Source organism: Rousettus aegyptiacus, unplaced genomic scaffold, assembly GCF_014176215.1.
Source record: "Rousettus aegyptiacus isolate mRouAeg1 unplaced genomic scaffold, mRouAeg1.p scaffold_m13_p_15, whole genome shotgun sequence".
In the NCBI taxonomy this organism is placed as follows: domain Eukaryota; kingdom Metazoa; phylum Chordata; class Mammalia; order Chiroptera; family Pteropodidae; genus Rousettus; species Rousettus aegyptiacus.
The window spans coordinates 43,346,944-43,374,692 of record NW_023416290.1 but is presented as its reverse complement, the minus strand read 5'-3'; the positions used below and the strand labels follow the sequence as shown (position 1 = coordinate 43,374,692).

General features: G+C 29.7%; 1 protein-coding gene across 6 annotated transcripts in view; it reads left to right on the top strand.

Annotated features, from left to right (window-relative positions):
* The window catches only part of CSMD3 (CUB and Sushi multiple domains 3), a 989,790-nt gene that overhangs the window by 109,319 nt on the left and 852,722 nt on the right, over positions 1–27,749 (top strand). For all 6 annotated transcript variants that reach the window (XM_016138158.2, XM_036232977.1, XM_016138161.2 and 3 more), the window contains exon 2: positions 1,258–1,480. In XM_016138158.2, coding sequence (XP_015993644.1) covers positions 1,258–1,480 — 223 coding nt within the window. The remainder of the gene's footprint in view (positions 1–1,257; positions 1,481–27,749) is intronic.

The following is a 27,749-nucleotide window of genomic DNA, read 5'->3' as shown; positions in this document are numbered from 1 at the left end:
TCAGCCTCTGTCTATCACAATCTACAACTCTGGCTTCCCATCTTCCTCGTAAGTTTCCTCACACTATTTAAAAATATCCATACCTTCTCAGCCCCCATCTTCTCTGAGAGAGGATCTCCAAATTTCCTGCATCTTCTACATATAGTTCTAAAAATACACATGCATTTGGGAGTATGGTATCCCATATTAGCCAATCTAGCTAATTTCTCTCCTCCACATTAGCTTGGTATCTCTGATATAAGCCTTAATGGAACTTAAGCTTTATGTATGACCCACAAATGTGGAAATAACATCCAGGTGAGGAATTCTCATCAGAACTTCTGCAACCCTAGCTGCCCGCCTCTAAATCCAAAATTTAATATCATGTCAACTTGTCTAGATCCATGCTGAGAACCATCTGCTCTCATTTCCACATAAATCTTAGGGTTTCATATTATGCAGTATGTCTACAGACTATCATATTCTTATAAATAAATTAATTCCTCAAGAAACATAGTAAGTTTTTTTTAGGTATCGCCAAGAGTCAAGCTCTCGATAATTTAGACTTCCTTTAGAACTACTACAGAAGTTTGTAAGATGGCTGCTGATAGTTGCCCAGGATTAAATTTTTGATTATATTTTCTCCCCAACCTTAGGATTCACTTGGTGTGAATAAATTAGGATTGTGTCCATTTTGGACCAACCACTCTGGTCAATGTCAGAGCACTTACATTGATTTTTTTTTTTTTTTTTTTTAAGGTCTGAGCCATTTATTCCTCTGCTAGGATAAGAGTGAGATGGACTTTCCTAAAGCACAATGGTTCTATGGTAGAGACATGAACACTCAAATTAGTTACCATGCTTTACTTAGAAGAATTGCGGTTAATTTTTTAAGATTCAAAGTGCATACTAAAATCATTAAATTTTCAAGGTTGTTTCTGAGTGTCAAGCATTATATTGAAAACTACCTCAGGAAAGATATCATGATCTAGGATCATGTTTGTCTTTTAGATAATTAAATGGATGATGAATTATATATGTATACATGTAGATTTCATTTTATCTACTGGTTCTAATGACTAATCACAATATGTATGATAAATGACAAGTCTTCTAGGATTTTTCTAGTTGTTTTACCTTTTTAAAAAAAATATGTAGCTCTTTAATTATCATTTACAAAATTATGGTAACATAGGCCTTGGAAAAACAATAATATTTCTCCTGGGTTGTTCTTGTTTTATATAATATTAATGTCTCTTTATTTATTTTTTATTGCAGGATTTATTTATACATGTGGTGGAACTTTAAAAGGACTTAACGGAACTATAGAAAGCCCTGGTTTTCCATATGGATATCCAAATGGCGCAAACTGTACATGGGTAATAATAGCAGAAGAACGAAATAGAATACAAATTGTTTTTCAGTCATTTGCTCTAGAAGAAGAATACGACTACTTATCCTTATATGATGGCCATCCTCATCCTACAAACTTTAGGACAAGGTTAGTATATTTTGAATGGAACAGTTAAGAAAAAATATTTTATAGGTGAAAGTGTTTATCTTACAAAGAATGCTTAACATTTTGTGGTGATTTATAGTAGTCATATTTACCATCTATTATTCATTTGGAAACATACCATCTCATGAACAAATTAGCTCAGTATCTCTGACTTTATAGTACTAACATTAATATTATGTTACAAAAAAGTGATTGTAAATTGATTTGTGACCTTTTCAGAGAGGTTAAAGGTATTGTAGTTTTTAAAATATTTATCTTGTCTTTATTCTTTATGAACATAATGTATGATAGAGTAAAAAGAAACCATGTAATGTGTCTTTCATGGATATGTACCCAATTTTAATATATGATGATATGTAAAAATGCTTAAAAATAAATATTTGTATGACAGTAGAATACATTATTTTTAGATGATGTATACAGTTTATAAAATCTAAATATCTGAAAAGTAGACCCTTTCATGTCACCACCTGGGACAAGTTTCTGTCCACAAAAGAAATTATTTTTTTTTTTAAGTTAGTTGGTAAAAGAGAAATGAAAATTAGCAGACACCTTATCTGTTATTTTATTATTTCAGTGGTTCTTCAGAATTTCTTTTTGGTGAATAAAATATCTAAACATATAAAATATTTTGCTATCTTATCAAAAAATTTTTTAAATATAGATCAACTCTAATTTGACCATGTTCAAATTTCAGATCTTGCATATTTCATTTAGTCCTGAATTTTACCAATGTATGTATATTTTTCTTTGAATGTGCTAAGTTACTTTTCAAACATCTAGTTCAAAATATTCTAAGCAGAAAACCTATAAGAATTAAAGACTCTTTACATAATTAGCTAGGTTTCCAATCATCAGGATGACAGTTAAAAATTCCTGAATTGTTGTTTCATACTACATGGCTACGCAAAGAAAAAGTCACTGAAATGATTACAGGCAATGTTCTGTTTCCCCTTTTATTGGGTGGGGGGGACGGCTATATGTTTATTACTGAGTATTTCTAATTTTTCCTTTCTTTCACATTGTTTAGCTCTTTCAATATTCATCCATTTCAAAAGTATATAGTATGGCTGACATATCTGACAGTGTTATTTCACCAGCATTGCCAATATTATTAAAATCCGGATGTCATTTGTTAATGAAATAGCATTAAGTCAAGATAGTAAACACACAGCACTGTGTGCATGTGCTTCTGCTTGCCTGAACTAGGTGTGTATATGTCTGAGTATGAGTGTCTGCCTTTACCTGTATACATCCAATCTGATTATAGTTTGTAAGAAAAGGGAAGTTAATTCTGAAACTGTTCAAGCCAGGTAAAATATATATATTCGAGTTAAAAAATGAAAAATTTTGTATATTTTCTTTAAAATATCAATGTACATCATAAAATTGGATAAATATAAAAGAGTAAACCTCTCTTAATGTTACATGACAGTTTCTCACTATAAATTCACTGATGGTTTGTACAAGCATCTATTCTCCCTAGATCCCCTCGAGAATGAAAAAAATGTTTATTTTACGCCTGCTCTCTTTTTCTTTTTTAAAAAAACGTGGCCTCTGGGAAGTTGAAAGTCTTTGTCAGGTGGGGCAAATCAATTTTTGTTCTCATTCCTTCCTAATTTGTAAATGAGAGTGTGGACAACAGTACTTAATTTACAATTATGAGGTTTACAATGTAAAGAAAACTCAATAAATCTAACCCATAGCATTTATTGTGTCCCCTGTACTTGATGCTGTGCTAAGTATTTTGTATAAGTTATATTCTTTAACTTTGTTCTTACTCAAAGTGAAAATAGTCCTGTTATCATCATTTTACAACTGGGAAATGAGGCTTACAATTCTGCCCACAGTTAATACTGCTAAAAGAGGCAAAAGGCAGGATTGTCACTGCAATCCAGATTTATTTCAGTTCAGAGCTTAAGCTCATTAAAAATATATATATTTAATGCATAATGTATAATAATCAGTACATACATGATCTCCATGGATAATGTATTGACATATGAATTAAAGCCTATTTTTTCCTGCTAAAATTTAATACAAATAATAAAAACAAATACTTTTAAACATGCATAACAAAGATATAAACAGAGAGATAAATTACAAATTTATTCTTGGTATTTGTTTTATGAACTCTATTCTAATATATAGTCTATACTTTTTGCTCACTGTAAATGTATAATGCATATATTAGTCTTTATGCTTTATTGGTCGGCTGCTAACGTGACAACTGATTTTAATTATCAAACCTAATAGAAAACTATTAGATAAAAATGTGTAACAGAAGACAATAATTTAAAAATATAGTATTGACTGATGTAATAACAGAAGAAATTTGTAACAAATTCTGTATAAAATCAGACAAATAGGATAAGACTAAATCACAGAAAATATTTCCAATCATTATAAAACATGATAAAATATGTAAAGCAAGTGATTATAAGATATGATTCCATGAATGAAAGCATTTTCTATGATTAAAATTTACTTAAAGCAATTACTTTCAAGATGTACAAAAAAAAAGGGCTTGATACACTTAATATAAGTAAGTTTTAGAAATTAAGATCAAATTATAATCATATGAATAGAAATGTATAAAAATATGAACAGGGAATGCAGAAAATAAAAATTGTTAAAATGCTGTTATACAATAAGAGACTAATAAAAAATCTAGCTAGTTACTAGAAAAAGCAAATCAAAGAAACGATGTGATGTTTTTCAAATATAAAATTGTCTAAGACAATTTTAAGTATTGTTGGTGAAGATACTTTGGTACTGCATAAGTAATGAGAATGTCAGTCTGTGCATGCTTTCTGAAGGGCAATCATATTAGGTAGAAAAGCAATTTATCATAAACAAAACTTTAAAAATGCCTACATCTCCAAATTAGAATAAGATGTATAATCCTATAATAAGATTGCTTATGCATGTGTGTCTGTGTACATTTGTGTTTTTATGAACTGAAGGATGTGGTTCTCTCATGGTGATGGTGTTGTGACAGTATTTTTCCTTTTTTGCTAGTTTTTAATTTCTAAGATTTAAACCTTGAATATTTAATGGCAGAAAAAATTAATATTCTAGTTTGTTTATATTCTTTCAAATTTCAAGAATATTTTTCGAATATGTATAATTTAATGACTTAAAGTGCAAATTTGAATGGAAGAGATAAACATCATAAAAATGAGCATCGACTAAGTCTATTCTCAATAATTTAGACCTTCAAATGAAGCAGAACTATATCATAAAACTTTATTTAAAATTTATAATCTAAGTTTATATACTGAAATAATAATAGAAAATAAGTTGTGAAGAACAAAATTATATTTTAAAGTTAAAAATATTACATGTAAATAGGTGAATGTTAAATTTTTTTCTAAATAAGTTCTTTTATTTTTCAGTTAATGACACTAAATCAATAAGGGGCAAAGTATAAGCATATATATTTATTTACTCACATCTTATTCTCATTGTTCACAAAAATAGAAAATATTGAATTATTTTTAAATTGCTTGTTAATATATTATGTTATTAGAATTAAAACTTTTTTTAGAATTAAGACATTATATTCTTATAGCTCAATCTTAGGATATTAAGTGAAGAATTGTTTCTACAAAATATGCACAAACTCATATAACCCACATTCTTATTAATATAAACTTTTTCATCACCTCAGAACGTTCTTTGTATTCCTTTCCAGTCAATAATTACATTTTCTCAAGCAACTACTGTACTTATTTATTTCATCGTGGGTTAGTCTTGCCCCTTCAAAATGGTCATACAAATGAAATATTAGAGCATGTACTCTTTTGTCTCAGTTTTTTTCACCCAGCATAATGTTTTTGAGATTTGTACATATTTTTACGTGCATGAACAGTTTGTTACTTTTTGTTGCTAAGTAATATTTAATTTCATGAATTCTTAATTCTATTAATGAACATTAGAAATGTTTTACTTTAGAGGCTATGCTGAATAATGATACAATGAACATTCAAGTACAAGTCTTTTTGTGAAGTGTTTTTCATTTGTCTTAGGTAAATACCTAGTAGTGGAATTATTATGTTATTGAGTACATATATGTAATTTTATAAAGAAATTCCCAAACTGATTTCTAAAGTAGTCGCCGCATTTATATTCTGCCATCATTCTATGAGGATTCTGATTTTTCCACATCTTTGTCAACATTTCAGGTTGTCAATCTTTATTGGGTTTTTAATTTGCATTTTTGTGATTAATGATATTGAGCACTTTTTAAATATACTTATTTATTATTTATTTATATATCTTATGAAGTGTCTGTTAAAATATTTTGCCTACTTTTTGATCAGGTTGTTTGATTTATCTTGATATTGAGTTATAAGTGTACTTATGCAATCTTTATGCCATATTTTGACAAATATATACATCCAAATATTTTCCTCCAATCTATAACTTGCTTTTTTCTCATTATTATAATATCTTTTGATGGGCTGAAGTTTTTAATTTTGGCAAAGTCAAATTTATTAATGTTTTGTTTTGTTAGTGCTTTCCTTGTAGCCTTTTACATATTTTCTTATCTAAAGGCAGAAAAGATATTTTATTGAATTTCTTCTGAATCTTTAGCATTCGTATTTAAGTCCATGATTAGACTTAAAGGTGAACAAGAGTCGGTTCATTTTACTCCATGTGGGTATTACAGTGAATAAGAATGAACATGGCCTATGTTTTAAGCAACCCTAGAAATGACAACTTCGTAAATTATATGTTCCAGAGGGCTGCTTCCAGACAGCTATGATTAAGCATATTTTAAATATTTTTTTAAAAAATTGACTACTTAACCAACTTAATTTTTCTAGAAAAGCTCTTATTTTTTCTTCCTATTTCTATATTATTCTTTACCTCTTTAGTTTTCTTCTTTTGTGATTATTTTTAATCCATTTATACCTTTTTGATCATAGTTATAAAATACACTTCATTACTGTGGCTAAATTAGCTGAGCTTTACTTACTACTTCATTGTTATTAAATATTCATTATTTAACTAGTAGTTTTTCTCAGTACTGTGAGTGATAGATATAAAGGATGTAATATATTCTGCTATAATTTCTTATTTATTTTATAAATTTGTTTTTGACATACCCATAGAATTCAGAAGCCTAAGGGATGTAATCAAGGAACAGTAATTAGAATGAATGAACAACAATCTGTAGCTTGAATTCCCTCTTGTGTAATTGGTAGACCTTTCTTCAGAAAATGTTGGCAGTATTCCCATACATGTTCTTGAGCAGCCACTATAGTTCTCTTCTTACATGATTAATCTTGCCTCCTTTTCTTTCTCCTTTGCTTCCTTAATTTCCCATATAACTTTCTAATAGTCATGTTAAAAATTTCTTCTCATCTTAATTGCTGCTCCTTTTACTATAACACAAATATCTGTCTCCTTTTCTATAGATATAATATTGAGGTAGAGAACAAATTTCCCACAAAAATTATTAGAAAATATCTAAATGAATTTTTAGGTCATAGAAATAAATGGCCATAGGGTATATTTTGTGGCAGTGCACGCTAGTGATTTAATTCTATCCCTAGTCCCTATCTCCACACTGTTAAACAGGTTCGTTTGAGAGTGTCATAACCCAATCTGATTTACTGTCTTTGAAGTGTTAGAACCAGTCCTTGTATCCTGATTATCTCTTTTGTATAATAAAATGTTTGGAAAATGCAGGGCTATAAATGCCTGAACCATTGGCAGAGATGTTTTGTGCGGATGTTTGTGTGTAAGTCTCGTGTAAGTTTGTGTGTAAGTTTGTGTGTAACATCTATAATATTAAAGAGTTCCACTTAATGGCAACGTGAATTTTACTTACTCTTAATCCAATATGATGTCGATGATAGCATTTTATAGAAAATATAGGTTTCACAAGTCACAGGAGTTGAGGGTACAAGTAGGTTTCTCTATAGACAGTCTTGAAAAAGATGTTTTATTGTGGTTATTACCCTCCTCTCCAACACTTTAATTTACTAAAGCCTTGTAGTATTGCCACGTGGCATGCCAGTGAATTAGAAAAAAGACCAGTTAAATTTTGATGCACTGTAGGCAGTTAATGACTCTTTTTTTTAAAGATCTCATTCCTCACTTTGGACCATTCAAATTAATGATTGGACAGATCTCAAGGATGAGATTTCTAGAACGTTTGTCAACATAAAAGACTCTTTCAAATCTGAGTAAGGCAAGGATTCAAGAGTATACACAATCATTTGTTGTTCATACTAGGCATGTTGCCAAAAAGAATGGAGGTGGCTTTTAGTGAAGAAACAGACTAAATTAAACTATTAAACTGGATTAAAACATACAACAAAAGATGTCAACCAGCAAGTTTAAACACTTCGTTCCACTAATATTTATTCAATCTTTTATAGGAAATCTGTGAAACATTTACTTCCTTTACTCTGCTTTTGCTAAAACAGCACTGATATTCTAAAAGCAAACTATATGGTGTTTATAAATCGCTAACTAGTGATATTTCCTGTGCAAATCACTTACTCTCCTCTCATTTTTTTCACCTGCAAAATGACATAGTTGAAATTCCTGCTTGAATAATATCACAGAGAGGAACTTGATGATCTTGTAACATAAATGTTTTTAGAAAGAGAAAATTTTATATACAAATTTCAAACCCTAAATGGAAATTTCAGATGAGAAATCTCACATTAATTCTGTGTATTCTTTTAGATTTGTTAATAAATAATACTCTAAGGGAAGCTACAGATACTCTATCTATTAAAAATAAACCTTTTCTGAATATATACTCTATTTATATATAATTCTTAAAATATAATTTCAGATATTCTTAATACTCCTGTTATATAGGTAAAAAATTAAATTTCAAATATTGATAATTTCTCTAAGATTACAAAATTAGGTTTTCAAGAGAGTGAAGTTTCAATCTAAATACTTTAGAGCACAGCTAATTGGTTATATTCATTTACATTTTTCAATTATATCATTTTTGGAATGACGATGGATCAGAAGATTTACTTTAAACTAGACAACTACAAAATCAGATAACTTTTACTGACCACTTATTTTATAAAGTAACTTTACTAAACCTAAATTAAAATATCAAATCATTAAAAGACACACATTTATACAGGTTCCACTTTATTTTTAAAAATCAACTATTTTCCAACATGACATGCATCCAAAGGTATATTTGTGTCATAAAAATACTTGTATAAATGAGAACTAACTATTCTTTCATAAATGTTTAAACTTTTGATGTTCTTAATATGTAGAAATTGTTGAGCCCACATAGAAAAATAATTAAATGTTTCAACATAAAAACATATAATACATACTCACACAGGTTGTCTTTTTAGTAAGCACATTTCAATTGTATTTTTAAATGGTATTTATAGAAAACAATGATTTAACCATATGTAAATTCAAAAATGGCATTAACATTCTTGATTTAAGTTGAGCTAATAAAAGATTATAATACTAATTTGGGTTAAAAGTTTGGGAAGACAAAAATAAATTTAAAGATTCAAGAAACTTACGTAATAGTTTTCTACATAATCTTCCTCACTAAATGCAGAATTAGAAACACTATTCTTAGGAAGTAGATGCGATCACAAATTTGTACAAACACATATACCAAACATAAGAACTTTATAAAGTCAGTGGCAAAATCTAGTGATAAAATATTGTTATCCTTAATCTATAATAAAATCAATGCATATTTATATTATATGTTTATTATAAAATTGTTTTGAGGTATTTGAAAATCAGATAAAAATTCAGAATCCTGCTATATATGTGACATTCTGCTTAGTAGATAAAAGAACTAAAAAATGCATAGAATATGGGAACTTGCCACAGCAGCTACCAATATTTTTGTGGTAATTTTTAAAAAAATCATGAATAAATTATAGCAATCTAATTTATTCATTTTTAAAAATAGTGTTTTCTAATTATAAAATTCAAACTTTTTCTGAGTGATACAAGATTGTTGAAGAATACTTAACTAAATAGAAAAGTAATATTAATACTCCACTTCTCATCAGATCTATTGGAATTCTGGTATTAACTCGCCGTTTAATGTGTCAATTATATTTCCACGTGAATTTCCTATATTCTCTTTACTCTCTTTTAACTACATAACATACAATTTATGAAGCATCGTATTAGAATGAACACCAATAAGCCTCCCACATGGAAAGGAGAATGCCAATACTTGTTTTCTTTCTCCTCTATCCCTGGCCTTACTGACTTCTAACTGATAACAAACATTCCTAAATTATGGCCACCATTTCCTTAATGTTTTCAAAAATATAGTTTAATCATACATGAATGTATCACTAAATAAAATAAAATTGAATTTCCTTATGTGCCTGTAAGTTTTATAAAACATATATCACACTGTTTCGGGTTTCTAGGATTTGCTTTTTTGGCTCAACATAATGTTTCTATGAGACATCCATGTTGTGACGCATTGCTGTAGTTCATCCATTTTCATTCATTTTTATTTAATCTTATTCATATATCATACTTCAATTATGATTACAATATGTGTTGTCTATTTTCTAAAAGATATGCATGTGTATTGTTTTCAGTTATGCTTTTAAAAATGATAGGGCTATGAATAAATGTGTATATATTTTCTAGTATGGAGTATGAGAGATTGTCTCAAATCTCAGAGTAGAATAGCTGATCCAGTGTATACAGAAAATGCAATTGTCCAAATTTATGCAATCCTAATTGTATTCCCGAGTGGTCAGACCACTTTACAACATCATCGGCAATCCGTAATGAATAACTTTTAAAGTAAAATGTCTATAGAGAGCTGAATTTTTACAACCCACTATATGAAAATGGTCTCATGATTTGAATTTGCATTTTCCTGATTGCAATGGGTTGAGCTTCTTCAGCTTAAGTGCTGCTCCTGAGGATTTGGATTTAAGGGAGGTGAGAAGACATGAATCAAATAAAATTCTAGATTTTTTGCCACAAAAAGCTGGGGAAAAAATCTAGTTGTATTTTCCTGGGTGAAGAAGAGAATTTTCCAGATTTTTTTTGGCCACAAAAAGCTGAAAAAACATCTAATTGTATATTTCTGGATAAAGAAGAGAATTATCATGTTGGAGTGAGGCTAGAAATAAGAACTTTGATTGGGTTATGTTCATTTTTAAAAGCCTATTAGGCACACAAGTAGTGACGTCAGGTGGGCATTTGGACATACAGATCTGGAGGTGAGGGAAGAGAGAAGTAAGGTTAAAACCATGGCTTTGGATGAGAACACATTGAGAGAGAAAAGATGTCTGAGGACTGAGGTATAAGCCCTCAGGTAGAGAGCCCAAGGAGGTCAAGCAGAAGAGTGGAGGGGGATGTATAAGGCAGAGGCCAGAGAAATAAGAGGAAATCAAATGAGAACAGTATCTGAGGGGCAAAGTGAAGAAAGTAGTTGAAGGCACAATGAGCAACTATGAACTTGCTCCACAAGTTCGATGAGCATTGAGAATTGTCCATTGGATTTGGCAGCATAGAGGTCCTTTGAAACTTTGATAAAAGTTATTTTTCTAGCAGTTTTGGAGCTAAAAGTCAGTTTAAAGTGTATAGGTTCAGGTGAATATGAAAAGAGACAAAATGGAAACTATGATTATAGGCCACTATCTATACAAAGAACTTTTAATATAAAGTTAACAAAAACAAGATACAATCTAGAGGAAAATGTAGGCATGACATGCTATTTTAATTACATGTATAATTTCTTATACATATTCTATTTATTTAATGGGAGATAATCATGTTCACGCTAATAGGAATATGTCAGTGATAACACAACATTACTGTAACTAGAATATGTCCATAAGTGAGAGGAGATGGGGTCCAGTGCACAAGGTGAGGGAATGGACTTCAGACAAGTTCACTCATCAGGACTTGCTTTCTTAGGCATTATCTGACGTAATCCCACCTGAGGTGGTTATTCAGGAGTACGTTTTCTTTGTTGCCTGCAGAGAGAGCTTCCTGCTGATTCAGGTCTGTGTTAAGGCTCACTGAACCTTAGCATCACAGGATGCCACTCTTCATCCTGGTTTGTGATGCATTCGGCAATATAATTCACAAAATAATTAAGTAAACTTGTAATCTTTTTGCTTTAATTGGGTCTCATTTGTCAGTAACTGTATTCCAAGTTCTGTTTTTTTTTCTAAATATAATTCTAAAATAGTTTTTTTTTTTCCCCCTTTGCTACCTTTTTTAGTTTCTCAGGTTACTGGCAGCTATACTGAAGTCATATGAAACATAAGAATTTTGTGAAATAGAACCCTTAATCTGATTGTTATTTCATAATACTGAGAATCCTTGTTCTCTGATCCTTTTTAAAACTTTATAAATAATAATATTTGTATCCAGAAGAAGTTGACTGTTCTGGTTTGGGAACAGTTTATTTCTAAACTCTCTCTCTCTTTTTTTATCTCTGCTTGAAAACAAGCCAAATCTTTCTTAAACTTTGTTATTTGTAATATATACCTATATTGTAGTAAACTTATAAAGGGAAATATATTGCGATATATTTCTAAGGTCAAGCAATATTTTCCCATACTCACTTTCTGGTATTTTTTGTCACTTTCTCTTTAATTAAGTTCTCAACGAACTAGTGACATACCTTCAAAGTTATTGGAGGGAAACATTTTACTAAATGCTGTACAACTGACTAAAATTAATTTTTATATTTCTAGCCTGTTTCTATTTTCTCAACACCCATTGCCCAACTGCTAAGCTAATGGCATATAATTTACTTTTGTTATGGCAGTGTGCAGTGTAACACTTAAATAGTTATTATATAATTTTTTTTTTTCAAATAAGCCCAGGAATGGAAAAAAGGATAGAAAATAATTCTAGTTTTAACACTATCTTAATTATAAAAAGAACTATAAAATATTCTAGATTAAAAATAACACCATGAATTCTTTGCCAAATGAAATCATTTTATTTCTGCCTCTGATATATTGGCAATATATCAATTATGATAAATTCAATCAGGAAATAATAAGGGAAAAAATAATGTTATTTTTACTGTTGTCTCCCTTCAACAAATGAGTATAAATAGCAAGGCTTGGATGTAACATTTTGATACAGGTATTGTGTGCATATAGTTCCTCTAGGGGAATCTTTTTCTTAGCAGCTTCTTGCTCCTGAGTCTCTGCTGTTTAATCTGTATCCCTCATCTTTTTCTTAGCAGCTTCTTGCTCCTGAGTCTCTGCTGTTTAATCTGTATCCCTCATTTGTAGCTAGACCTCAAAATCTGCTTCATGAATTTTTCATTTCTGCTTTCTCTCTTGGATTTTACATGACACATGACCCCATCTCTCTAGGCTCTCCTCCATCAGCACCTCCTCTTGGTTAGTCCACATCTCCAAAGAAGAGCTGATACAAGATGTCATCTAATCTCAGGTTTTCTTCCTCTGTCCTGGAATGATAAGATATGTTAAAATAGTCAGATATTGTATTAGATGGTGAATAGGTACTATGTTCTTAATTAACTAAAAATGGATGCTTAAAAAAATCTTTGTCGATTTCAAGTTTAAAAACAGTTTTTGATTATGAAACTGATTCGCTGTGTTGATCAATTAATTTTTAGATAAATAATGAAAATAAAATTTTGAAAATGATCATATACATTTGTTTTTTAAGTGTTTATACATATAAAATGAATTCCACTAGCATTATATCAGTGACTTTTCCATCTAGAAAAAGCTTCATTTAGTTTAAAATACTTAAGTATTGTCAAAATACTTTTTGAGAGAGTCTTAACAGGATTAAAGCCCAGAACAAATGAAAATCACAGGGAAGTACTTTCATGTAAATGCCTAAGTTCTCATTTTTGAATGCTGAACTAACTATGCTCTTCTCATCATGCTCTTCTTCACCCCTTTTAATAGCTAAATTTATATTATATATCAATATTATTTTCATACTCCCTAATTGACATTATTCTCTATTAGTTCATGTAGGTAGTATGTTACTGGGTATTGGATCAAGGCCTGTTGGCTAAAAATTTAGACTTTTTATATATCAACCAATTTTTTTGTTACATATTGCCTCTTCTGCTTACATGTCACATCTAAATTACTGTGTGTTATAATAAAAGACTAAAATTGGCATTTCTCTACAAAATTTAGGGATAGTTAAAATTTTGTAGATCAATCAAGTACATGTTATAAAAAAACAATAACACATTTCATCATAAAACTTCTATAGTTATTTAAAGATAAAATAGTTATTACCAAGAATGTACAAAAAATAGATGTAAGAACACAATATAATCTACTCTTGGTCTTGACTACGCATGAAGTCTTTGTGGTTAGGGAAGATTTTATATGCTTTTCTATCTCTGATATTTAATATAATACTAATATAATGTAAATATTCAATAATACCACCTAATTAATAGTTCATATATTACCATAACTATATTCATAGTTTAAATAAAATAATATTTTAATTTCATTAAATTATTCAGATTAAACTTAATATTTTCTTGAGATGATACATCTTTCCATCTGATTTACTTTTACATCAAAATATTAGGTAAATTTCCCACATTTAAGCTCCTTTAGTTAACTCTAATATAGTCTATGAGCTAATTTTAACATGCAATTCCAATGTGTTATCATATAAATATGTATGATAAAAATAAGGACAATGTAAAAATCTAACTGGCTAATTTTAAAAATAAACTATTGGTACAAAATATTATTGCAAAGAAACTGCATAAGTCGTATTGGTATTAAATTGACCACTAGCACCACTTTTGTAGTCAATGACCGGCATTATCACCCATATGTGCATGTATCCAATTATATGTCTTTGATGGTCGCATCTGTGTGTGTGTGTGTATTTCACATATAATTCCAAAGCTATATGCCTAAATACATTTCATCCAGTTTTATTTACTTTTATTTATTTAAGAACTTCAAAAAATTCCAGATATAATCAGATTCAGCCCAATGAAGCTGACATCTTTCTTACAAGAATATTTTCTTTCTATTGTTTGACATTTTAAAAAAATATTCTTCTGTAAGCCCCTTTTTTTCTAGTTTAATAAGATTAACTAATACTCATTCAAGTAACGTTTTCTCACATCATAGACTTTAATAAAAAGTATGTCTTCTACTTCATATTCAACTAAACATTTCTCTTCTGCTAGGAAAAAAAATGACTAAATGCTCGCATCCTTATTATGACAATGTTTTTATTCTGGATTCATTATATTTATTTGTATTCATTACAGTTTAAGATCTTCCTTTAAAATACAATACACATAAGAGCCCCAAAACAGATATTCTGAGTATGATGAATTATGTCAAATTAATACATCTATGAAATTAGCACAATGATCAAGAAAAGAACACTACATTGTCACCTTTCAATCATAACTCTTTCTTCTCTCAGGGTAACTGCTCTCCTAACATATAACAGGAGATATTTTGTTTGTTTTTAACTGTAAATAAATTGAAAGATGTGGTAGGTGATCTTTTCTTTTGACTTCTTTTCAACATCATATTAGTGAAATTCAAACATATTATTGTGCATAGTTGTAGTTTATTCCTTTTCGTTGCTATATGGTTTTGCATTGTGTGAATGTATGTAAGTTTGTCTGCTCTACTATTGACAAATAACGGGGTTATTTCCAGTCTGTGGTTATTATGAATAATGGTGCTATTATTCATACATGTCCTCTTATGAGCCTGTTTAATATATCTGTTGGGCATATAGCTAGATGCATAATATCTTTTTCATATATACTGTCAAAAAATTTTTTAAATTAGTTATACTAATTTATACTCTTGTCAACACTTGGTATTTTCTGCCTTTTAACTTTTTAAACCATCTACTGTTTTCAGTGGCATAGCATTTTGGTTTTAATTTGCATTTTCCTTATGATTAACAAAGTTGAACACTTTTTATATGTTTATTGGCCTTTTAGATATCCTGTTATAATGTGTTGCTCAAGTCTTTGGCCATCTTTCTATGAGGATTTGTCCTTGATAAGAGTTCCATCACTTTGTGCCTTGCCTTTTCCCTTTCTTAATTGTATTTTTTATAAATAAATGTTCTTAATTTTAATGTTATATAAATTATTAAATATTTTTAAATTTTCCTTCATTATTAATAGTCTTTTGTTTTATATTTAATCCTTGTTTATTCCATGTCACAAATAAATTTTATAATATTTTTATTTATTATTAATTTAACATTTAGATCCACAATCTATATGAAGTTGATTTTTGTGTATGGCGTGAAGTAGAGAACAGTTTATATTTTTTGTTTGTTTTCTTTTTTCTTTTCTTTTTTTTCTTTATGAGAATATATTTGACTCATCACCATATATAGAAAATAAATGTTTCTTTATCACATACGTTTATCACAAATCAAGTAGCTATTTACCTGTGGTTTCATGTCTGGACTCTATCTTGGTCTATTTGTTAACCTTTGAACTAATATCACACTAACTTAAATACTACTGTTTTATAATAGGTTATGACATCTAATAGGGTATCATATCCTGATCAGTAGTAATTAATTTCTTAAAATTAGTAAGTTCCTGGAAATTCTTCTCCTTAATATATTAATTTAATAAGTCATAATTAATTGAAATGTATAAATACTATAATTACTATGTCAACATAAACTATTTTATTTATTCTTATCAAGCATTGCTATGGTTTTATTATCATAGCATAGAAGTAAGGACAAGAATAAATTACACCGTGTTTAATTTTATTAGAAAGTAACACTATCATGTTCCTTCCTATCATTCCCATTTCATAAAATGCTTTATTCCTTGAATGGTTTCCACTAAGAAGCCATGCAATTTTTCATCTAGTTGTTTTCTGGGATCTTGTCTTTCACGGAATGCAGAAAGAGGTTTACTATGCTGGCACGATGTTTGGAGATACATACTAGAGATAATATTGACTGATTTTCTGATTTGCACTGATTTTGCCCTGATTTCGTGTTCCTTATTAAAGAAACAAAGGAGGATAGTTTCTCTCTACCATCATTCTAGTATTCTCTTTATCTGATAGCAAGCATTCGTGGGACACTAACTGACTTTGACTGGTGTTCAATTTCTTGTTCTTATGGAAATTCCTTCTAGGATCTGGTAACACATTTATTGTCAATATACACTGTCATATTATCGTGAAGAATATTTTATTTGTAAGTTGGGGGAAGTTTTATTCATTTTCTACTGCTCTATTTTTACTCACATATATTTCCAAGCTACTTTATTATTCTATTTTAATAGTTTTATTAAATTATATTTTACATAATTCTTTTCAACTTCACGTTAGACTTTTCATGTGTTATTTTTGTGTTAATGTCCTTTGATAAGTATGTATTCTCTGCTTCTAATATTAAATTCAAATGCCTCCCTCTTCTTCATCGTTATCTTATATTTAAATTGTGGTGGTGATAGTGTAAGAGCACTAGAAAGAACATCTATTTTAGAGTCAGACAGACCTCTGTTGAATTCTAATTCTTCCACTAAATAAATAGGAGAGCAAGCCACTTAACCTCTCTAAACTTTATGAAAAATGAGAATATAAAAAAGCCATCTTCATATGGTTTTGTGGATTAACTATATAAAATGTTAACTCAGAACCTGAAACAAACAAACACAAGTTTTCTATAAACATTACTGATGTTAATTTTAAAATCTTGGTTTCTACGCTTTGGTCTTGACACTTATATTTTACCTAGTACCCCTTTTTCTCCTTCCACAAGTCTATGATAAGAACTGTCCTTAATCAAAGTGAATATCAGTCAAACTGATATTTTTTTATGGATAATTTACTTAAAATAATAGTCAATATGGGCGTTTTATATTTTCTGTATTTGATCTGTCACCTCACTGAAGCTACTCAGCACAAGGTGGTCTTCTAATTGACAGATCCATGGATTAATACATCAACTTTTAGGGTCACAATGATTTGGAAAAACGAATCAACTTATCAAAAATTTAGCAAAGTTATTGAGAGTCTCCATAGGCCAGCAAAAAGAACATGGCCTTATTTCTGGCTTCGTCATTTACTAACGAAGTAACTTTTACCAAGTAATTTCTCTTTGCAGACCTTTGGTTTCTCCATTTGCAGAATAGAATAATAAAAGTAAAGTCATATAGGTTCTGGAGGATAACGAGATAATGTATGTTGAACACTTGATTCATGGTTGAAATTTAATATTTTATTAGTTAAAATAGCTTTGCTGATTTGCTATAAAAGCAGCCAAATAAAGCATTTTGTTTACATTTTGAAGGCATTTGTAATTTCGATTTTCAAGGTAATATGATTGTTCCAGTTACTTAAAATTAAGTTAAGCCATGCATGTACATGTGGTGATAGTGCACTTAATTTAATACAATATACCAACAAGATTTAGCCGATGGTTTAGAAAGTACTATGAATAAAATCATTCAGAATTGATTTAAAACTATATCAAAATACATCTGCTTTATGGAGATAGCATATCATCTACGGAAATATTTTTTTACCCAAGAAAAATATTTAAATAGTCATCTAATTTTACGATCAATATGGTAGTGCTCTATTAATTGTAACTGAAAACAATGTATTTATTATGTCATTTCCCATATTTCCTTCTTTTTATGTCTTTTGTGAAAAAATACCTATGATTAGCTACCTTCTCTAAATTTTTTTTCTGTCAGACAGTATACAACTGAAAAAAAAAACTGAAGGAATTTATTTAAATACAGGAACTAGTTTTAAAAGACTCGAAGAGATGAATCCCAGCAAAAGGGAAAGCAATAATCCAGAAATGATTTATTTAGGAAGGAAAAACAACTATAGGATGAAAAGGAAGGGGCTGGGGTTTCCAGAATGCAGAACACATTGACTGCTGTGTCATGTACAAAGCTGTTTCCATGGAAGAGAGAGGCTGGGCCATTCAGCAGACGTTGCCCCGTAGAGGGGAAACCACATAGCCACTATTAGAACCCCCAAAGAAGGACTGATTCCAGGATCAAAAGCTGGGATATTCAGACCAATGCAGCCAGTTCCATAGTTGCTGCCAGAAGAAAAACAAGATAAGGAGAGAAAGAGAGAATTATGACTTTGCTATTTCTGATCTCTCCTCTGTGAGTCCTAATATGCAGAACCCAAAAGAAAGGCAGCTGGCACAGAAGTCAGAGAAGAGCATGGAAGGATGGACAGCCAATAAAAAACTGACCCATTCCAATTATATTCTGCTTTCCTGATTGTTTATTATAGTTTTTGTGTCCTGTGGGAGTATTTGCAAAATGGCCAGAATGAGTGGTGTATATTGTATATATATATTAAATTAGAATAAACATAGCTGAAAAGCTAGGCTCCGTACAAAGATGAATGGCCTTCAATCAAAGATATGGACTTTATACTCTTTATACTCTTAATCATTAAGAGTTATTAAAGGATAACAAGTACCAAAGTAAGGTAGTATCATGGTTAAATATTTATAAATTGTCACACTTTAGAAGGCCTGTGGAGGAAACATCAAGATTACTGGTAGCTAGATGAGAATTCACAAAAGGAATTCACAGCAAGAGTCTATCACAAGAGTTTAGGTAAAAGAAGATGAAGGTCAAACTTAAGTAAAATTAATGTGAGTGGCAATTAGTATCTGGAATTGACATCTGTTTTATATAATTTCTTTTCTATGCTAATGTGTCATACTCATTTAGGATTAGAACAAACCACATTTCTCTGTCTTATATTACTTTATGTTTCTACAGGATAAACACTATAGCCATTCTAGAGTAATGGTTTTTTTTTTAAATTATTTTATTTTCTCTCTGTCTAGTTCAAAAACTTTTGAGAACATATGTTATTAACATGAATGATTCTAAAATTCACCTTAAAAAAATACATATATATATATATTCCAGAAATAATAAGCATTGTGGATGCAGATGATTTCTTCACCTTGGTAGTGCTTATATTCTAATGAGAATAGATGGACAATAGACAAGAAAATTGATTAGATAGATAGTGGTAAGTGCTTTGGAAGTCACTGGTGGATTTTGGACGTCATTGCAGATGACACATGAATCGATACATATTTTGAAGGGAACACTGTGATAATAGAGTTGAGGGTATGCTGGGAAAGAAGTTTCCAAGAGGATAACAGGATCTGAGGAGATTAATGAGATAATCAGTATAAACAATGATGGTGACTGGCAGAAGCAAAAGAGGCAGTGAGGAGTCATCATACGTATAACGAATATAGTGTGACATTAGAGGCCATAGATTCCACTGAATTATTTGATGCATGAACTGTATGAGAGAGATATCAAGAAAGACTCCAGGGCTTTTTAGCTTAAACAACAAGACTAAAATTTACTGAAAAGCGGATACTGAGGTAGGGGCAGGTTTTTGAATGGGCAGTTCGATTTTGGATGTATGTTTGAGATGTTGATTAGATATGGAAGTAGGAATGTAATACAGTGATAAGATAAATATGTATGGAGGTCAGTTAAGAGGTTGTCTGGATATTTAAATGTTTCACCTATCAGGAGATGCATGTTATAATATTCAGCGCAAAATTTCATAGTAGAAATAGTAGTCATGTCTCTGTCCACATGTATACATAATACCCAGCGAGAGTGAAGTTGTGTCATGGTTTTAAAGATCAATGAAACATAAAATTAATGGGTTTCTGGGATTTTCAAATGGAACTCCAAAATAAATGTCTACTTGAACAGCTTTTTCTTCTTGCCCATTACAAAAATTATTGAGAACATTTTCTGTTTTTTTAATCTATATCCCCCCTGCTTTCATTCCTCTACACTTTCTTTTTCCTTCTCTTCTCATTTTGTTATTCCTTCTCTTTCATTCATTTTGTTAACACATTAGTTCATTTTATAAGTATTATCTCTAATATAACTATCTAAATATTAAGTTTGACTACTATTAATGAAACTATTATATCAAATATTGTACCATCTCATATGCTATCTCGAAATTACATTTTTTGTCACATTCACAAGAATATTCAAAATTTCCCACAAATTCAGCAAAGACTTTAATGTGTAAATAAATCTATTATTTTCTTTGTGCCCTGAGTCTAAGGCAAATAATTGATTATGATCCTCCATATAATTGTCCAATTTAAAATTATAGAATGATTTGTCTTAATATTTAGTTTCTAAATATATCCACTAGTATGTAGATAATGAATATGCTTCTATTTTCTGTTTTACCTATATCTTTGTTGATCTATTGATGAAAAAATTACATTATTTCTTTCTCAAAAAATTTCTCATCAGTCACATAAGACTACAAAAATATTTTGAATATAAATTATTTGATATGCTTATTTCATGAACTATTTTATGCAGATGATTATGTAATATTATACTTGGCAGTGTTTTTTATTTCAGGAACCTAATAACTTATAAACTCAATGGATTTGCTTCTCTTCCTTGCTTCATAAAAAAATATATATTTCTATGATTCATATAATATACCATCAAAATTTTACTCAAATTCTAGAGTTATATGGATTTCCAGAGTTATATGGAGTTATATGGAGAAACAGAAATGATATTTATATTATGACATAAAATTATTTTAAAACTCTTTGTGATGTTGACATTATGAATTTAATACCTATGATGGGAACATTTATAAAATACGATAAAAAATTCTAATTCCTAATCCTAAATATATATATATATATATATTTCAAAACAATATTATGCTATTATTCTAACTTTGTCCATGACATGTAAGTAAAAGAAGCTTGAGAGATGGAGATGTAAATAAGCAAGTTCTTTTTTCACTTTTTTTTGTATTGTGACATAGCCATTGGCATTTGTCTAGTGATAATTATTTTATTTCTTTTAGCTTTTTCATATTAGAACACGTACTTATTTCATATGAAATGTACTCTCTTGATTCTGATTCATATTTTATAGATGATTATATATCACTTTGTATACAGAAAATTATGCATATCTTTTGTTATCCTTTATGATATCTGATATATCGTAGGAGAACAAACAGTTTGAGTTCCAGGTCAATTTTGAGTATTTTTTCCCTCTTTTCCTAGTGTAATTGTTAACAAGGTACTTTCAAAGGAGTCCCAAGTTAGAAAAAAAATGTAGTTATATCGCTTCTATTAGCCTTATAGAAAGAATTCACTATATTTTATGTCTTCCATGTAGGATTCATGGTTACCTTAGCTCGCCTTCTCACTCTATTAATATTTAAAGCAACGTAATTTAAACATACAATGTTCTTTAATTGTCTCAATGAGTTCCTACCATAGTTACCAAAGAAATGTTAAATAATTAAAATATTCTGATGACTTATTTTATTCTAATCACTTTGAATTTAATGTCATAGCACTAACTATTTTTAATAATGGGATAAAACACATATACTACAATAGAGTTTTAAATTTAAAGGAGGCAAACAAGAAATGTAGTGTAACATCAACTGTAACTTGAAATTATATTTCCATGTTTTATTAAAACAAAATTATATACACTTTGTTATTTTACTAAAATATTATCAGTCAATCATTTCTATCTTGGTAAATATCACTCAAGAATCCCTAGGATATTGAAAATAAAACATCTCAATATATAAAACGTTATTTCTAAAATAAAACTTGAATATTCATACCATTATTTTATTGTTTGCTAATATTTATTGAACTTAAACATCTTCATTATGAAGTAGAAAGTTTTATAATTGTTTTATATTTGTAATGTAAAAGAGTGATTTAAAAATGCTTTATGTACAGTAAAACAGTTCATAACAATATATGAAGTAATTTATTATTTAATTTTAACCAGTTGTCCAATTTAAAATGTTTGGATCACACTTATGATTATTATTTTCAAATAACAGATTAAAAAACTGAATTGATTTACATTTCACATTAAAAATTATCATATGATAACACTAAATTACTTCATAACTCATGTTCAAATTCACTAATTAATTAGAAAGAGAAATGGCTGCACATATGTTCTATGTATGTCATTGCATTCTGGTATAAATTTTTCACTATGATGTATTTCAATGAAGACAGATTATAATTTCATTTAAACTAAAATGATTAGAGAAAGTTTGCAAGATGCTGTGCATTCACTAGTTGTATCATGAGAAAAAAAATGTTTTCAAATTGCTGTTATTCATCAGTTGTCTCTGTCTATCTATCTATCGATCTATCTATCTATCATCTATCTATCTATCTATCTATCTATCTATCTATCTATCTATCTATCTATCTATTTATCTATGACATTAATAGACTCTCTCTCTCTCTCTCTCTCTCTCTATATATATATATATATATATATATATATATATATATATACACTCCATATATGTGTATATATATATACACTCCAAAATTCATGGCAGCACAAATTATGCTAGGCAAGATGGGAAGCAGCCTAAATGCCCATTCACAGATTATTGGATAAAAAAATTATGGTTCATATATAGAATGGAATATTACTCAGCCATTAAAAAAATGAATCCTACCATTTGCAATGACATGGCTGGACCTAGAGGTTATTAGGCTGAGTGAAATAAGTCAGACAGAGAAAGATAAATGCCCTCATCTCTTCTTGGTCATAGTTTTGCCTTAAATTTACTTTAAGCAAACTGCATGTAATTGGTCTTTACTAATTTTGTATCCAAAATAATCAAAAGTTCTAAGAATGCTATACTTGTAGGAAACAAACAAACAAAGAAACAAACAAACTTAGAAGAGCATACTAGCATATACTTACCTGAGGAATTACACATGTTGAAATAATCCAAGTTTATTATTAGTATCAATAACTGGGTGCTATAGGAATAAAAGTCTGATAGCCTTGTGAAAGAACTTTCTAATTCTCACATCTGTCATCAAGATTAGATAGATAGTAATAATAGCAAATACTTTTGTAGCGCTTATTAAATGCCAGACATTGCTCTAAGTGACAAGCTTTTATTGACTTACTTAAAAAGAACTTAAATGGTAGGTTTTTAAGATTTTTGCTCTCCCTCTTGCCAGTTAGGAAACAGAATGTGAGGGAAGTAACCTGCCCAAGGCCACACAATAGCAAATGGCAACATTGATATTTACTCCAGGAAGTCTACCCAAGAGTTAGCACTTAATGCGTTTATGTTAATTAGATGAGCACTGGGTAGGTTCATTATCAAAATAATTATGGTAAAGATGATATTCAGTATGTGCTAGGTAGGCCTGTGCTACATTTATATAAGATTTTCCCCTTTAATCCTTGGAATATTACTACAGGACAATTCCTAATATTAACCTCATCTTATACTTACTTTATTTAGATAAAGTACCTTACCCAAAATCGAATTTCTGATAAGCAGCGGAATATATGTTTTCCAATTATATACCCTAGAATCTATGCTCATAGTCAATAACTTCAACTGCTTTTTCAAAAGCTCAAACTTTGGAAATAAGATGTTCATTAACAATTGCAAGTTTTTATGCAAGGTAGGTACATTGTAAAAAAGATCTAAATTTCTGAAATTGATTAATTTTCCAACATAACTTTTCTGTACTTTAAGTTTTCTCAGTGGTTCAACTAGACATCCTTTGGAATTATAGCTTTAAAGATAATTGGTTCGATGAATCAAAAAAAGAGAAGGAAGCAAGGACATTATAAAAGTTGACGGTATTTGCAGGAGGTAGAAAAATTGAAAATGTTAAATATCGAAGAACATTTCTAATATGTACATGATTCCCAAATTAAATGTTGATCCTGAGTCACAGGAAAGAATGAGTTTTATGCAGATGAATTGACTCTAGATAGAATGAGTTGAGGATATTCTCAAACTGCTTTTGAGGGAAGAAAATGTTTTCTTTATGGAATAGAGGTTTTACAGTATTTGTGCATTTTTCAGGGTCTAGATAAAAAAGAAAAAAAATGAAGAACTTAAAGAAGAAAAAGATTTAATAATAAGAATTCTGAATTTAAGGCTAGGGAATGAAAGCCAGGGAGAACCTTCACTAGCTTTCAGGAAAAAGGAATTTGTAGAAATTGTAGGAAAACAATGATAAAGAGCTCAATTGTTTGTAGCATCAAAATAGTTGTTTTAAATAAGACTTCTGGTAAACTGATGGAAAAACCCACCTCTAACATGCACTGCAGCCTATACCTTTGCCTGCCAAGACATTTATAATTTACATTCCAAATCTTATAGAAGTGCCTTCATTTGCAAAATTCAACGGAGAATGACACTGCCAAAGAGAGGTATTCTGGCAAGTGTAGTGCTGATGTAAAGGCACTTCAATGAGGAGGGAAGAATAGAAAAGAGAGGAAATTAATACTGGTTACTTACCTTTTTATCCATATGTTCACTATGTTGAGTGTCATATCCACATCTACTGCAATCCTTAGCCATATCCATATGTATATATCAGCATCTATTTCATTTCCATATCTAGATCTGTACCTGGCACATGGTCCTAATATTGTGAATTTGCCTTTCTCACACATGATGCCTTCTTCGGGAATTTTATATTTGATAGGAGCTTCAGCTCATTTACTCTCGGCAAATGATGTAATTATTCAAATATTGCTACAGCCATCTTTTCCTTTAATAGTACAATTACTGCCATCTTGACATAACCATGAATTATTGTGCTGTGCTTCATGTACCCTGATATCAATAGGGTATGCATGATTTAGTCTCACAGAACAGTCATTACTTTAAATATCTACTTGTTCCTGTGGTTTTCCCATTCATTTTGAAATTAAATAGGTTAAGAGTTTGTTTCAGCAGATAGTTCATTGTATATCATCTGGGTCATTTTTAAGAACTGTATAACCAATGTAAAATTGTAAAATAATTCATATCCAAAAATCTTACAGTAAGTAATGAGAAATCACTGTGAGGATGCTGGTGTTATAATTTGTCTCAGCTGTAACATGCCACAGAGTACAGATGAAAGGGCAGTGGATTTTGAGTCTTAGCACTAATGAAACTAACCTTTAGTGGCTATTTCTTGAGTTTCAGAAAGTAGACCAGGCCACTACACATGAATTCTCTTATTTAACAATCACAAAACCCTAGGATTTTGGTAATATTATCACTTTCAAACTATGACTCTTACATCAATTCTTTTAACTAGAGAAAGTTTAAAATATTGTAATCAGTTGATAGGCACATTAAAATATATATTTAAAGAGCCCTTTAATTACATTGTTAGAGATAGTATAGTTCTAGTCATTCTTGATTCTCAAGTCTTCCAGAAATAATAACACCTCACTGTTTGAGTTGATAAGCATATTTACACAACGAGACAGGTACCACTCTTATCCAACAACCTTGATTCTTTGTTTCTATTACATTAAGCAATAAAATGGCCTGTTATTTGCCATTAACTTAAATTTTTTAAATAAACAGCCTACTATTTAAAGAGCATATTCATTGACATTAAAATGACTTTCTCGTAACATATTTTTATTAATTTTGCATTAATTACCAAATAATCATTTTATTTTTATTAGTCATTGTTATAGTTACAGTAATTATTTAATTTTCCCTATAACTAGTCACTCCTTACAGCATGAAACATCATTAATGTTTCTGAACCTTTGTAAGACTATACACATAAAGAATGTTTTCATCTAACAGGGGCCATGAAAAGTAATAGGATCACTCACTATAAGTTTGTGACTTTTAAAACATGCATCAGCTACTGAAGAGTGTTTCATCTAGTGAAAAGCAAAACGCTAAGATATGATTGTGTGTGTATGTAGGATTAGGGTCAAAGGAGAATTAGAAGTTATAAGTAAGAAACTATTGAATGTTAAATGAAAAAACAACAAACATAAGCCACCCTGTCACATGAGAGAATCTATCGATGGTCATAAACTAGTCCTAGTTCTTGACAAAATATTCACTAGATGCTAGTAAAATATGTAAATTAAAGGAAATGTGACTTTTTCTTGAAGCTAAATGTATTAAATGGATATAATTGTCCTTGATCCAAGCTTACATGCATTTTTAAGTGCCACGTTTACGGTGAGAGAAAATGTTGATTGTTGCAATGACATAAAACAAAGTTACTACTTAGCAAACAGTGTATTTCAATGCCCTTTCTTGGTCACTTTTTCTCAATTTTTAACTATTATTAAAAATAATATCTGAAGGAAATTTACATTGCATGATTCTAGACTTTCCCCTGATATATATGTTAGCTAATCTTATTTAGTTTTTCCCAGTAGGGAACCGTCTTTGTTATCCACTGGTGATATTTGCTGTAAAGGTCTTGGCAAGTATAGACAGTGTTTTCTATTCCTGGCCATTAATTCAATGACTTAAAGTCATGATACAGTTTTACCAGCCTCAACTGCTTAAAGCTATCATGCAAGTAAAATCATGTTTTTACCTATTGCAATATTAGTTAAGAAATTTATACGAGCATTGTGGAGAAACAAAGATGAGTCAGATGTGCATTCTTCCCTCATGGAAAAATCATTTTCCTTATGGGAAAATTCACAGTGGGAAAAGAAAATTTATCTTTGTCCTACTGTCTACCATTTATTAATTTAAACAATTTAAAGATCATGTCTGAGCTGTGGTTTCTCCTATTGTAAGTCAGAGAAAATAGAGTTATACTCTGGTATTTTTTTCAAAGGAACATAAAATGTAATTCACTATGCAGTTTTATCATACATTAATATGAAGATAATATAATTGTAATATAATAATTTAACAATATATGTAAAACACTAAATTTCACAAGCATCTGAATTGGTACAAATGATTCTATAGAAAAATATTATGCTTATCCATAAGATATTATGATTTTATATTACCTAGAAAATGTGTTAAGTTCAGGTAAAATACATGTACATTTAAATATTATAATTTATGGCTCATTTTAAAGATACAAATTAGCCTTACCTGAAAAATAAGATTTAAAACTGTATCCTGAAAGGTATTTCAAATAGCATACATGAGATATATGATCTCTCTTTAACTTTTGACTTTAATAACATGGTAAAAAATAACTTTATGAACAAAGACTTCTACAAAGACTATTTGAATTTTAACAATTGGAGTTCTTTACATCTTTGTGATTCTTGAAAATACTATTTCAGGAACACAATTTTTTTTTTGAAACAGAAAGTGTTCTGATGGCATTCACATTCTCCTGCCACCTCAATTTATTAATTTAACAGCTATATATTAAGAAACTCTTACAGGGTTGGCACTGCATGAAA